A 15,039-nucleotide genomic window follows, 5' to 3' on the forward strand; every position below is an offset into this window, starting at 1 on the left:
GGAAAGGGGACTTCTTTCGACCTGTCCTAGTCTAAGGGTCTCCAGTTTTTGTCTGGTTGTGATACTGTACAGTTCAGAGCTTTTCTACAGTACCTAATGCAGTTGTGAAATTTACAGTTGTCTAAATATATCTTGTACTCGACCAACTAATACAAACTATTGTATTTGACCTCTGGAACTCCTATTCTGGATTCTCCCTGTTGTGTTCAATTATCTACTGAAGATAGCGACCTTGATGCTAGCTGCTAGGTAACTATGTATATCGTGGGGAAGTGTGATGCTAAAACACACAGGTTTGAAACACAATGTGAGTAGTAGTGTTTTTTGCACCGTTATTTGATATATGTAAACAAAATCCAATTTAAATTAAAATATAAGAATATTGTCGTAGGCCGATTTGATGTTTACTTTTTTGCTATTGTTAATGTTAATTTGAAAATTAAAAATAAAATTCTAATTGTTATTTGTATCCGGCAATGCGCATGTCTCCGAGCTTTATTTGCGCTTATTTGTTAAATACTCTCGATTCATAATCATTTCGAACATCATATCTGTATATTTAACAAAAATCAAAATAAATCGAGTACATTATTTTATTTCTTTACAAAGCTTTTGCTTTATCTGTGTGAAATTTTTAACTGTCGTTCGTCGTTTAGTTACTAACGGTCGATAATGAAACGAATGTGAACACTTCCGTTTCCGTTAATAGTTACCTTAAATCTGTCAGTCAACATTTTAATACGATACGAAGTTGCTTTTATTATTGTGCAATATTTCGTTTCAGCATTCGGCCGTTTATTTACATTAAAATGCTTTATTTCATGAATGTATAAAGATAGCTTTAAAATTTATTTTTATAATATAATCGGTTTGTGTTAGATGGGGTACGAGTGAGAGCTGGAGCGTTCCCGCGTCTCCCCTCCCGCCGCGGTCAGCGCCCCCGCGCCCCGCCGACTAGCGCGCCCTCGCCGAGCCCGCTGGCGCAGGGCTGCCTGCTGCGCCCGGGGACCCGCCCCGTCTGGTGCACCAGCCAGGCGACAGCGCCGCGCCCAGCGTGGGCCGAGCCACGTCCCCTAACGCGCCGTGACACACAGACCGTGCACTCTTAGAACACGTATAAAGTTAGCTGACACACGGTCAAGCACAGAATATATTCAAATCAAATTACGCCACGCTCTGTTACGCTTGGTTCACACTTAGCCAGTACAGTTGGACAGTCAGTACAGCTTAGAACTCATTGTGTGTGTTAACTGGCATCAGTTAGATCTCACACTGCTATATATATGGCAGTCCAGTTCTTGATCGCTACTGTCCGACTGTACTGGCTAAGTGAACCAGGCATTATGTTTGTGGGTAATAGCTTTACTTGGACAGCTGATCGTGTATCGGTTACCTGTATAGTCGAATTCAATAGAATTTAGAAATTATTTCATTTTTGTAACACCAATTTAAATACTGAAATGTTCTAAAATCCATAGACAATATACATTGTCAGCCAAAGACAATATCTGTTTTCTATTGAATTCGACCACAGAGTGTGATGACATCACAAGTTTGCTTATATTGTACCAATGTTTTGGATGTTTTCACTTGGCTTGTACAGCTTTTAATACACCTTATTTGGTCATTAACAAATTTAAAAAAAATCTTCAAAGCTTCTCGCATTATTTGTAAGGTTTCAAATAAATAATATTTTTGAAATAACATAGAACTACTATTTGTGATAAATTGTCATAAAGCTAAGTGAAAACATAGCTTAATGTTTAAGACCAATATATTTTATGGCTGTAATATGAATATAGCGTTCGGGTTTACATTTGAAGGAGCAGTCAGTATTTAGATCGGCTTGCTAGTGTTGTGACTACGACTGAAGTATTTACTGTTCGGGCTTAAATATTTTAAAGATATAAGATTTCGACAAACCAATTGTCCTTTCAATTATCAACCATTTTTCACATCTGTTAACTTCTATTACTCTTTATCTGTGGAGAAAGCAACTGTCAAACTTCTATTACTCTTTGCCTTTGAAGAAAAAAACAATTGTCTATGGTCGTCGAAATCTTTTATATCTGTCAATTGTTGTAAAATGTATTATAATATTTTTTAAATGCGAATGTTTAAGATTGTGTGAGATGACCCTGGAGTTCAATTTAGCATACAGCACCGTGTTGAATTTGTGATCGGTTTGGTGTTTGTGAAATATTTTTAAAATATATACCTAAGTGCAATTCACAAATAGCGTCATATTAAGCTAAAAACACCAAAAAGTTCAAGACAATTAATGTAAATATATTGATAAGTTTCGCTTGTATTTTTTAAAGAGATTTGATTTAAAGGAAAGAGTAATGAGATTGAGAGGTGACCGAAGAATGTATGAATTGAATGAACTGTATGAAAGAATTAGAAGTGAATGAAATCGGATGATACTGATAGAGATGTATGAAAGAGCAGGACATACTGTCTAACCTTTGGAGGGAAAAGGACAGGCTGAGATTGAACTATTGTTAGTTGGACGAGCGACTTTGGATCTTATGTACATTAGTGTAGAGTATAATTTCGTTAAACATCGTTGCTTGTTAACGGATTCACAGTTTGTCTTTTTCTGCTAATTTCAGTACTAAAAGGACAATAAATAGATTTGAATTCGAAAACTGTTGAGAAAAGAAAAATCATGAGAAAATTCCTATTTATAATTTATAGTGCAAATATTTTGATGTAAATATCTTGTATATTTTAAGGGACGTCTGAAATGCAATAAATATGATCATTTTTCTATACAATTGTAACAATGCGGCTTGTCTATGGACGGAAAACGCAGTTTTTGGCAAAAAATTACTGGTTACATTTTATTTTTCGACCAAATGTATAGAATAGTTCTTTTTTCTAAGATTTTCTATCTTTACGGCAAGTGCAATCGGAAATGCGTTTTGATATTTTTTGCGTTTTTATTTTAATCTTTGATGATCGTAAAACGCAAAAAATGTCTTCAAAGGTGCTGTTTTGTAAATATTTTTAGTTTCGTTAAGTCATAAAACTCAATGTCACATGTAACAGGTTAAATAAGTTTTTATCATTTTGTAATATTTTGTATAGATTATTTTATGAAATCGTTTTTTTTATTGCGAAATTTAAATCTAACAGAAATAAAAGTTTTACGCAATAGTTAGTAGATTTGAAATAAAAGTTATATTGAAACGATAATAAAAGCAATTATGTTGACAATATAACGGCTGTAGAATACGTTTGTTAGCACCGCGAGCCTAACTCTGGGTCGGCGGCGACGCGCTCATACTAAACTACTGCAAACACAAACAAAACTATAGTTGTCTCACTCTCTCACTTTGGATTAAACAGAGATGACATGTTTCACGTGTTTCGTATTGAATTTTTTGTTATACCCACATTCTAATAATAAATGGAGGGAAAATTAGCAAAACAGAACAAACGTAGATTCTGCCTTAAGTATTGTTCCTGTTTTATACATAAATAAAAATTGTAATCGTCCAGTTTTGTATGAAAATTAAATATATTTAGTGATTATTGTTGCGCGAATTTTAAATTTCTAATTTTCTCTCCATTTATTTATAGAATTAGGTACGTAATGAAAATAATTTGTTTTTTAATTGTTTAGCATTCTTTATGAAATATTAAAAAAATATTACTGATTTACTTAATTTAGTAAATTGTAGTTATTAATTTGTTTTTAATAGTAAATTACTTTATTTATTCATATTTCTTACGTATGTGCGCGAGCGCCGCCGCCGCAGCGCCCTCTAGTCCGCACGCCGCGACACGTGCAAACGCAAAGTCGTATATTTAAAATGAAATTATTGAAGACACGATTGAATTGTAATTTGTAATTATTGCGATAATTATTTTTGTGTCATGTAATAAAGGCGGATCAAATTTTAATGTTGTTTTTTTTATTTCAACGGCAGAATATTGAAACATTTCAATTTATAGCATCTTATATGATGCCATGCTTAGGGCATGTCCCACCAAGTTGTAAATTGTCTGATAAGAATCCAACGTATAAAAATGTGATGGAAATATCGCATTTTGTTCCCTTATCTGACAGTGACGTCATTTTTTAAACTTTCTGAGCATCTATCAATTGGGACAGGTTCTTAAACTGCAAATTACATTAATATTGTAACGTCTGTCAGATTGTAACTCACGTAGTATTTAAAGAAACACAAACATTTTATATTACTTTTTCCAAACTAGTAACGTTTTAAAGGATGAAAAATAAAACAGTTTAAAAATAAAATAACTTTATTGTGTTCATAATTTTGTACAATAATCGGCGTGGACAAATAAGTAACTACTGACTATGCAACGAGCACAATTATATAAAAAATTCTACGGTACAAAAATAACTAAATACAAAAGGCTTAACTAAAAAATGTAAAAACAATTTACTTATACACAACAGAATAATAACAAGTTTTTTTAAAACAAAGATATTTTGACAGAGTTAAAGTGCTTAAAAACCTTGTAACCTATAATTTAAAAAATATATTTAAACACGCCTTCCTTATGCTGGGTTTCTGAAGTTTTTATTTTGTCGTTACCTAACTATTCATTAGTGTTAGGTTGAGTTTTATGAGAGTAAAACTCAAGTTACGTAGCTCGAAAACTTTCATGATACTATCGAACTAAATACACTAACGAATGTTTAAATGTAGCTGGGAAACCGGCCATTAATGTCATAACATTGTAGTTTATGAAAATTAAAACAAATTGTCATAATTATATTCTACTTTTTAAGAATTAACAAACGTACTTAGAAACAGCCTCATCAACATAACAACAACGTCATTTGATGTTTGTATTATAATGTTTCAACAGATAAATTTTATTCAATAATAAATAATTCGCAATTAACTAAATGCGATGTCGCTTATGTAATAAATATTCAATATTTTTCTTTGGTTCGTATGCTGTTTTCACGACAATCCAATATTTTAAACAAAATAATTAATAACATTATCATTATATTATATATCATTATATAAATCGCGAAAAGGTCAGATAAAAGCATTTTATTCTTAAAAAAAGCGAGCGTTCATGATTTAACTATAACTAAGGGCTTGTCCTACAATTCTTGTAAAATTGTCTGACAACAATCAAACGTATAAAATATGTGATGGAAATATCGGAATTTGGTACTCTAACAGTGACGTCACTTTTAAGCTATCTGAGCCTCTATCAGCCAGTGTTGGGACAGGCTCTAAATCTGCATAAAATGTAGAGTTTATTCAAATTTAACACCTTAACAAGGGATGACCAACCTGTCGGTCGCTATTAGTATAGTCGTTAGAAGGCAAAAAAAAAACAAACTACATAAATGGTACATAATTGTACACTAAGCTATGTTGTATTATCTAAGATTTAAAGTTGTAGGTGTTGTAAGTGAAGTTGGCGGGGGTCGCGGGGGTAAGCTATAGCATGCCCGTGGCCCTGCCTACTGCGTTGCAGGAACCGAGGGGTTTAGTGGGTATGCCTCCATTATGGGTGAGAGTCCCACATAACTACGGCGCCCCCCTGGGCGCGGAGTATGCGGAGATACATTCCCCTTGGGCAAAAAAAGAATGGGTTTAGGTTGGCCACCTTTGATCTGTGTAAACAAACGTCACAATAAATCGTTTTTTCAATAGTTTTATCAGAAAAATTATCATTTTGTGCAAATTGTGAGTTTTTAATGTACTTTAGGCCTGATGTTGGAATTTATTTTACAACGCTCAACTACTTTTACGAAGAATTTTGTATAAATAGTTCGTTCAAATTGTATTTAACAATTATCATAATAAAAATGCCCATGATTTCGTTATAGTGCTAATATTATAAATAAAAATCTACAAATAATTTGTGCGCATTTAAATTGTCAAAAAGTTTTTTTTTATATTGTTGGTAATGAAAAGTACAGATTCAAAAAGCAATTGATATTGTTTTAAGAGAAACTGTTAATTTTCTACGGCATTCCTACATTCAATTAATTAAAAATAAATTAGATTTCTTTTTAAATACAATTGACTAGGAAAGTTCAGTAAAATTTTGCAAACTTTCTGAACTTTATAAGTACTTTAGTAAATTTTGGGAGGATTTTATTTCTTGAAATAAACTGGAGTTAAATAAAATAATTTGTCATCATCATCATCAACTACGTCCCAACCGAGGTTCTCGGAGCCTACCCTAAAGGGTGACTAGGCCATAGTCCACATTGGCCCAATACGGGTTGGTTGACTTCACACATATTTTTTAATTTCTTCGCTGATATGTGCAGCTATCATGAAGTTTTCCATCACCGTAAGAATGTCGGGTAAATTAAGTACATATGAAAATAAGAAAAAATCCAAAATCACATTGGTACAGCGGGATTCGAACCCAAGACCTGTAGATTACAAGTCAAGTGTTTAAACCACTGAGCCACCGACGCTTTATACGGTAAAATTATTTTGTACCGATTGAATAATTTGAGCGTTAGTTTTTTTATAAACTATCCTTGCAATTAATCTATAGCTATACCGAATGACTAGTGATAATCTAAGTCCAGATATGTTAAGTTACTTGAGATTTGTGGAGCTTAACTTAATTCTCATAGAATACAAAAGCGAAAATAAAGATTTTCATAGCCATTTTGTTAGGGAAAATTTACTGTGTTACAATACAAAGTAATTTAGAAAACATAACTAGATTAGTCGTTTAATAACTATCTATAGTTAATATATCTACGATAGTTCTATTGTACAATAAATGTGTCAATAAACATTTTTACATCTTATATGAAAATGTCTATTTAATTACCTAAAAAGATAACCTCTTCAACAAGAAAAGCAACTAACAATTACCATCTGATTCTATTGTTTAAAGATTTTTGTGAATATTTGACAAATTCTGGACTATTTACTACATTTAAAAATTCAGTGTTACCATATAAATATAGTATTAAATAGAGAGAATGTGAGAAAAAATCGATTAATTAACTATAGTGTTGTAAATTTTAAAAGGAAGTAAAATACCAAAGATCTATGCTTATAGTTATGGTGGCTCTATAATTTTCTTATAAGTTTAACAAGTATTAAAACATTAGGAGAATATTTTATTTATATAATAATAATCAAAATAATTTTGTTCATTACATTTTAAAGGATAAAAAAATAAATATCAGAATAATTATTTAGCGTGACATTTCTTATAACACTGCTACTCTTTGGTGAGAATTCTGAACGCAACTAACCTAATCTATTTAAAAATATCGGCGCCAAAATTCATATGACATGAACGTACAGACTAAAAAAATGTGTAATATTAAAAAAGTTATAAAAAAATAATGAAGGTCACCTAAAGATCATAGCAGTTTGAATATCGCATGCTTTTAACATGTTATATCACTAGCCATAACACTACAGACCTTAGACAACTAAATTACATGGCTTCAATGCGGCCGGCCGCTCTGCCCGCTGCGCTGCGGGCTGCCGGGCACTGAGGACATACCGAGCGGGGGCAACTTCTCCACCGGACTACGGCGCAGGTAGTCCGATATGTGCTGCACGATCAAGTCTATGGCCACTGAAAAACATAAACAATTTTTTTTTTATTAATACGATGTGACAAACGAGAAAAGTGTAACGATATAACAGACGTCCGCAATTGCAAATGCATTGCCTACCCTTAATCAAACGACAGAGGAGACAGAAAAAGATAATATTTCCCCATCCTATGCGTCTCCTTCACCGTCAAATCCACTTTACCTTTCTATTCTTACAAAAACAGAAAGGAAAAGTGACTAAAAGTAGGTCTCCGCTTGCAAATAGATTACATACAATGTGTATGTAGTTAGAATTTTACAGCAAATACTAAGACATGCTACTATGAACTAGGAAATACTATAAATGCGAAAGTTTAAATGGGTGGATGGATGTTAGAAGTATCTACTATTTATTTTTTAGCCTTTTTTATATGTTTTTTTTTTTCATAATGAGACGTATGTGCAAACAAAGGTTATTATTTCAATACGTCATAATTAAAAAAAAAAAACATTATTTTGTTTAAATGCCTTGTAGTAAATTAAAGTCAATTTATTACTTTTTCATACTATATTTCATTTTTACATTAAACGCTTAGGCTACAGTCAATAGATAGCTAACTTTACAATTTGATCATTTTTGTCAAAATATCAGGAATACTTGAGTACAAAATTAAATAAAAAAAATTACATACACATTTTTTAGTTTTTTTTGGCATGGCTTCTGCCTGAACACAATAAAATATAAGAACACTAATATTTTGTTACTGGAATAAAACTAAATTTACAAAATGCTAACACAAAATTGTGCACTTCAAATGTTGAAATTAAAATAAAAGTGTAAATGCATCAAGTGTTTATAGCATTTTTCGCAAAATCTGGTTATATTTTTTATTATACTAACAAATATGAATAAAAGTAGAAATAACATACAATTAGAAGCAAACCTTTTTCGTCTAGACTAGATAATTCTAGTCTTGCTAAATAAAAACATATTTTTTGACATTTTGTGAATTTTCAATGGTGACTATTTTGCGATATATTTGAATTGAAGCAAATAAATGAACTTATTCCTTACTCTATGTACTTTGTAAAACGTCAGCCTTATACATAATGTATATAGTTTATATCTTAACCTAAATAATACGTAAAAACAGTACATAAATGTGGAACAATTTTTGCGCATACGCAAGAAATAAAAACATTGTCTATGGCAGGGTTATCTAGTATAAAACTTATTTAATCTGTCAAATTCAGGAACATGTACTTTTTTTACCAATCCTACGAGAATTTAAACTTTTTGAACGAATTTTATGAGACGAAGAAAGGCTGTATCACATTTTAACGGATTTTTTATATTATCATTCAATATTTTTGATTTTTTATTTTGTGTGCGTTTTTTCATTACGCATGCGCATTGCAACTGGGATAAAATATACACGACAAACATTTGTGTCTCAACTAGCTTCTGTGTACGAACATCACTTAGGAAAGAGCGAGATAAACAACTCAGGTGCGAAAGAGATACCTCTTTGTATTGCCAACTTAACGAAAATAAACATTAGGAATATTTCGAATAAAGTAGTTTACACAAATATGATGTCGCGTTGTATATGTATTGGATCTGTGACGTGTGTAATTAATTTAAAAAAAGCAATACTTATGAAAAACTTAACAAAATAATTTTTTATCTATATTAAGAAGATACAGATGGTAAAAACTTAAGTTGGACCGTTTAATTGTAAACGCAAGCGTTTTAATTATTTTCAATTATATTTTTTGGTCATGGATTTTATAATTTTTAACCACAAAAGCGAAAAAAATCCTATAACTACAAATTTCGGTATTTAATATATTTTACACTATACTATTTTCAGTAGCTTATTGGCAATTTTTACTAATTTGTTTTTACATTTATAACTATTTTTAATTTTTTTTACAACTTTTTACAATTTTTTTTTGTCCTATATGAAAACTATAAGTTGGTAAAACGTTAGTAATCACATATACCTTAGAGAACCTCTTACTTATATAATTAGGAATAAAAAATGCGTAAATATTGTGTTTTTAAATATACACGTAGTACAGAAAGCAAAAAAAAATGTGCGTAATCAAATTGGGGCAAATGCGATTATTTTAACACATTCTTAAAACTAAAAATCTTGTTTACTAAATTGGGGGGAACTTCTGTCAATTTTTAACAAATGACAGATTTTGTATAAGTTTCGATGCGAAAGGAATTATAAATAATACTGATTGTAACATACGACAATAACATCGATTAAAATAATAAAATATTCGATTGCAAGCCACTTGTGCCTATAAATTTATGCTGTTTTCCAAACAATTTGTTACTTGACCCATATAAATACAAACCAAATAAAAAATCAGAATACAGTTTGAAAAAAATTAACAAATATCTTTTTTATACTTTTTCATCACCAACCAGTTGTCAGATATATAAAAAAATTTAATCTAAATTTTCAAACTTGTTACGCTAAACCAAAAAAAAAAATGTGTCTACCTATTATACAATACAGTTAACAAGTTTTGGAAAACACTGAAACTATGGAACATAAGATAAAGGAAACATCCTGATCGTCAGTCACAGATCCAAAATGTAACATTCCGGTGTGCATTTAGCCATTGGCTATCGGCTGAGAGTATCCTCGGAACTTCCTGACATCCTCCGTCCATTCCCCTCATCAACTTCCAGATGTGTCCCATTGCATGTCCCATTGGCGACCTTCGCCGGCCTCTTCTTATACATAATGTCCCATATATGGTGTACAATTAAGTCAATAGCCACTGCAACAACGAGAAATTGGACTTTACCGTATTCGTAATAAAGTTCTAATTAGCAGCTACATAAGAACATAGCCGCTGCAACAAGTTTTAGAAGAGGTAAGTTTGAAGTTGTGATTTTGGCTAATTGCAGTGGCTATGACCTTTAGTGCTTATTATGTCTTTTTTTTTAAACGGACGATTTGGTAGTTTTCGTAATGAGTAATGATCGATTTTATTTAATTTCCGCAAATTGAACACTTTAAAAATTAAAAAAACACATCTATACTATTATAAAAAAGCGTAAACACACACTTCTTTGTTGCCTAAGATGTCAGCAATCACAGCATATTTTTGAATAATCCTTTTTAGTAAAAAGCCCTACATTTACAACACGCTTTAGACTATATATTTTTACGCCATTAAACTTAAGGGGTAAATATTTTGGATAAAAACCCTAATACGGGAAAGAGACCATAAGTTGCTGCCAACATCAAGGAAGCAAAATTGCCATAGTGACATAATTGGTATTTTGACAGGTATTTTGTAAACAATAAAATGAAGTAACTATAATTTCATGCGGATGGATCCGCACGGGAACAGCTAGTAATAAATAAATACGCATGTAACACACATGAAGTAAACGTGATGTAAAATATTGCAAACTTGGATATTATTGTCAAAGACTTTGTGTTTCCATTATAAGGGAATTATAGTCAAATTTGAAGGGAATGAGAAATGATAATTAACTTAAAACAAACTTAATTATACCTTTAGAAAACTGTAATTACTTAATAAAAATAATAAATTTGAATACTAAAACATTCCTAAATAAAATGAATAGATAAAAATATTGTAACTAGACTAGGATATATAATTTGTATTGAATTCGATTAGTATTTTTAAAAAGTTCTAAATATATTTTGTGGATTAAAAAAACTATATTATTAAATGCAATTATAACTTACCTAAATTATCTGCACCTCTCGGTATGATGACGTCAGCAAACTTCTTTGTCTGGAAAGAACAAAAAAAGATTTATGTTTACATGTCACCTATTAATTCTATTTGACATGACAACATTGACAAAAAAGAATGGCAACATTATCAATTAGAATTTAAAATATTAAATTTCACATAATTGAACAGTTTAATTCTTTTTTATTTTTATTCTGAATATAAAAACTGAAATTATAAATGAATCTCACCGGTAAGCAGAACTCCTCGAATGCTGGCTTCACAAAGTTCATATATTGATTGAGAACTTGCTCCAAGTCGCGGCCGCGCTCCATTATGTCACGAGGTACTGAAACATTGGTATTTAATATGCAACGCAATCTACTACACAAATAACAAAGTAACAGGTAGAGCCCGCTCTAACATCTTCGCACGAATGGGCTGGCTCGCCCGATGTAATACCACAACCACACAGAAAACAGGCGTGAAGTGAGAGCAATTCCGCGTTTCGTCTGATGAGTGTGGTGCCGGAGGCCTAATTTTTGACCCCTTTCCTTTCCATCCTTTTCTTAAGAGGGACGAATGGGAAGGAAAAGTGGATTTGACGGTGGAGACGCATAGGAAGAGGAAATATCTTCTTTATTTGTGTCTCCTTCAACCATCGATTGAGGGTAGGCAACGCATCTGCAATTGCGGATGTCTATGGGTAGCGGTCGCTACACCATTTTGGCGGTTTCAAGTGGCCGCTTGCTCGTTTGCCACCTTATAATTAAAAAAAATGTTATTGCTCATTGTCTTGGCAAAAACAAAGACTTTTAGAATTGATGTGAGGGAATTGTTCTTCAGAAAAGTTTCTTTCTTAATAAAAACAGATATAGGAGGCGTGAATTAAAAGTCGAAGTCCTTAATTAGACAGAGTTCTAAACAAAAACATATCACATGTCGATAATCTAATTCAGTACATTACTTTAAATTTGTTATCTCACCAGATGCTACAAAATTAGGGTTAAAAGTGAAGAACATGACTTAGGGCCTGTCCCACCACTGGCTGATAGGCCTAGATAGCTTAAAAATATGGTAGGACAGGCTCTTAGTCTAGTTTGTCAGTTCCCTAATGGTGAAATTATTATTACCAAATGGAATTATGACTATATACTAATATAATAAACAAAGTTTACATGAATGGAAGTTTACTTTTTATCTAATGGCTTAATAAATAAGTAAATTAAGCATACATGTTGAAAATAATCTGGAAGAACACATAGGCAACTCACTAAGTTTATTTCAATATCACAAGGACAAAATCACAGCCTAAAGCAAATACATAAATAGTATAGAAGTAAATAATATTTATTGGAATGATTGAATAAGTTGTAAACTCGATATAAGTTTGTGGTCAATCTGTAACTTGATTTAACTTAAAAATAACGAGTTTAAACAAACTTCTAGGTTTCTTCTAGAAACTTCTGTTACTCACCTCGTCTTGCAAGCCGTGTGTCAGAATCTGTGTCAACAAACAGCTTCATGTGGAAGAGTTCTCGCACCTCCGGGAAATAGAATACAAGTATGCCTTCGATCAGCACCACATCTGCTGGGTAGATTGTGTGCGAGCGGTGAGGGCTATGGAAACATGTTTTATATTTCATCAACAAGAACATAATTGTAAAGGTAAATCAATACTAATATAATAAAGCATAAAAACACACTTTGTGTGGCGTAGGATGTCAGCAACCACAGTACATCATTGAATATTTATTTCTTTAATAAAAAACCACTTACGACACGCTTAAAGGCTATATATTTTCAAGCTAGTAAACTTAAAAAAATTTAAAAAGGAAAGGGACCCTAAACTAGAAGCTGCTAACAACAAGGAAGCAAGGATGCCATGGTAGTCATTGTGTTATGTCATTTTGACATTTGCAATTGATAATTTGTCAAATGTAAACAACAAAATAAAATTTTCATAATTTCATGCAGATTAAGCCACATGGGAACAGCTCGTAGTATATAAAGTGGTAAATAATTTACCATTGGAGAGTTAGAACCAAGAAGTCTAATCACAAATAATAATAAAATAAAATTAGAATAATAAGGAAATAAGTTACTTTAAAATACAATGTGACTATAATTAAATTATTATACAAGAGTCACTTTTTCTAAGAATTTTTACACTAAAAGATAGCTTCAGGTATCTATAGTTAGAATTTAAAGAAAGTCATACAACATCAAATTTACAAGGTCAATGTAGACTTAAATCATAGACAAATATAACATATTCTGAAATAATTGAACTTCAACTTACCTAATAGAATTTGTGATATAATCATATTCAGGTACTTCAACTTTCTTTCCAGCCAGGATATCTTTGAGGATAGCAAGAAGTTTCTTATCATCAAAAGCATCAGGATGGTCGAAGTTAAACTGTCCTCGCTCAGCTCGTAGCCGCTCCGAGGGTGAGAGGGTTCGGTAAAAGGAATCCTGACTGATACAGACAACTCGTCTCTCTGTTTGTTCTTTGTGCTGCTGTCCAAGTTTTTCCATTATGCGCTGACATACTGTTGACTGAAATAAACATTTACTACCGAATTGAAACTTAACCTTCTTGGATAATAAGTATTGCAAATGTTTAAAAACATAGGCACAAAGTATAGCAATTCTATTAAGGAATCTTGACATAGTACTTGGTTAAATCAGTCAATTCAATACCTTAAATAACAATAACATCCGTTTTAATCCGAATATTTATCAACTATTATTTGAACAATGAACCAAACAAACCTTGAGGTTATACGCACGTTTCTAGCCACGGAAAAATTTTTCAAAATTGTGTAAAACATGATTGAATGTTTACTATGCATTTTTTGTTTCAGTTACATAAGCAAATCTTGAAATCAGGAAAAATCAATAAAACACTGAAGTGATAGACTAACCTTTCCACTTGCTGTCCCTCCCGCTACACCGATTAAGAATGGAGTTTTGCTTTCAAAACCATTGGTAGCAACGTAATCTGCCGGCTTTTCAGACATTTTAATAGTAAAAATATATCTGGAAGGAACTTTTTTCACCAATGCACCAAAACTCCAAACACGACTTTGCAAAAAATTCGCAGATATTGACATCTTAAGAATTAATGTTGCCAAATTCAGAATTTATGTCACAAGTTTCAATGTTGCAATAAAAAAAAATGAATTTACATTTAAATCACATTTTATTTTATTTAACTTTTGTTTAATGCCGAATACACATAACACAAGTATTTTTCAGTGTATCTAGCCGTAAGTTGGATTAGTAAACTACTCTGATGATGATGCATCAAACGTAGCAGAAGCAAGCAAGAAAAGAATTAGTGGCCGAAGTTTTACCATCCTTTGATACTTACACCCGTGAATTAAGACCCGCCTATTTATAAATATGTATCCAAACTTTTTTAATTATATCTAAGGTAAACCTTGGAATTGAATAATAGTTAAGGGTTACATTAAAGCAAACTTTCTGTGAATACTACAAAAAGGATAGAGATATAGACCAGGATAGGAGGAGTTCACAAGGTAACACTAGACCTCAGAGACAAAGAAGAGTACCAAATTATTTAAAAGATTACGACCTTGATGCGCAATCTGATACTTCCAATGATTTTCAAGATCCAGTGAATCAATTAAGAAATGAAGAATATGTTCTTCTTATTGTGTAAATCCGAAAATCCAAGAGTCACTGACGAGGAATGGCGCGAAGCTATTAAAAACGAGATTAAAGCACATATTAAGGTTACC

At 31.8% G+C, this 15,039-nt stretch overlaps 2 protein-coding genes across 3 annotated transcripts in view; one reads left to right on the forward strand and one right to left on the reverse strand.

The window, feature by feature from the left end:
• Positions 1-3,130, forward strand: part of LOC106107766 (dual specificity mitogen-activated protein kinase kinase 7-like) — a 14,689-nt gene extending 11,559 nt beyond the window's left edge. Inside the window, exon 15 of the mRNA XM_013288767.1 lies at positions 880-3,130. Within this exon, the coding sequence (XP_013144221.1) occupies positions 880-1,109 (230 nt within the window). The 3' untranslated portion in view covers positions 1,110-3,130. The remainder of the gene's footprint in view (positions 1-879) is intronic.
• Positions 3,131-6,430: 3,300 nt separating this feature from the next.
• Positions 6,431-14,387, reverse strand: LOC106108124 (probable uridine-cytidine kinase). Of its 2 annotated transcripts, none has more exons than XM_013289213.1 (6): positions 14,200-14,387; positions 13,572-13,831; positions 12,747-12,889; positions 11,521-11,618; positions 11,281-11,329; positions 6,431-7,572 (listed from the first exon to the last, which is right to left on the reverse strand). In XM_013289213.1, the coding sequence occupies exons 1-6, from the start codon at positions 14,293-14,295 to the stop codon at positions 7,439-7,441; spliced, it is 780 nt and encodes a 259-aa protein (XP_013144667.1). In that variant the 5' UTR covers positions 14,296-14,387; the 3' UTR covers positions 6,431-7,438. The 2 variants fall into 2 exon arrangements, with proteins under 2 accessions (XP_013144667.1, XP_013144666.1); XM_013289212.1 differs by lacking the exon at positions 6,431-7,572 and adding an exon at positions 9,972-10,336 and having other exon boundaries at positions 14,200-14,384.
• Between the last annotated feature and the right edge of the window lie 652 nt (positions 14,388-15,039).

Source organism: Papilio polytes, unplaced genomic scaffold, assembly GCF_000836215.1.
Source record: "Papilio polytes unplaced genomic scaffold, Ppol_1.0 DF821845.1, whole genome shotgun sequence".
NCBI lineage: Eukaryota > Metazoa > Arthropoda > Insecta > Lepidoptera > Papilionidae > Papilio > Papilio polytes.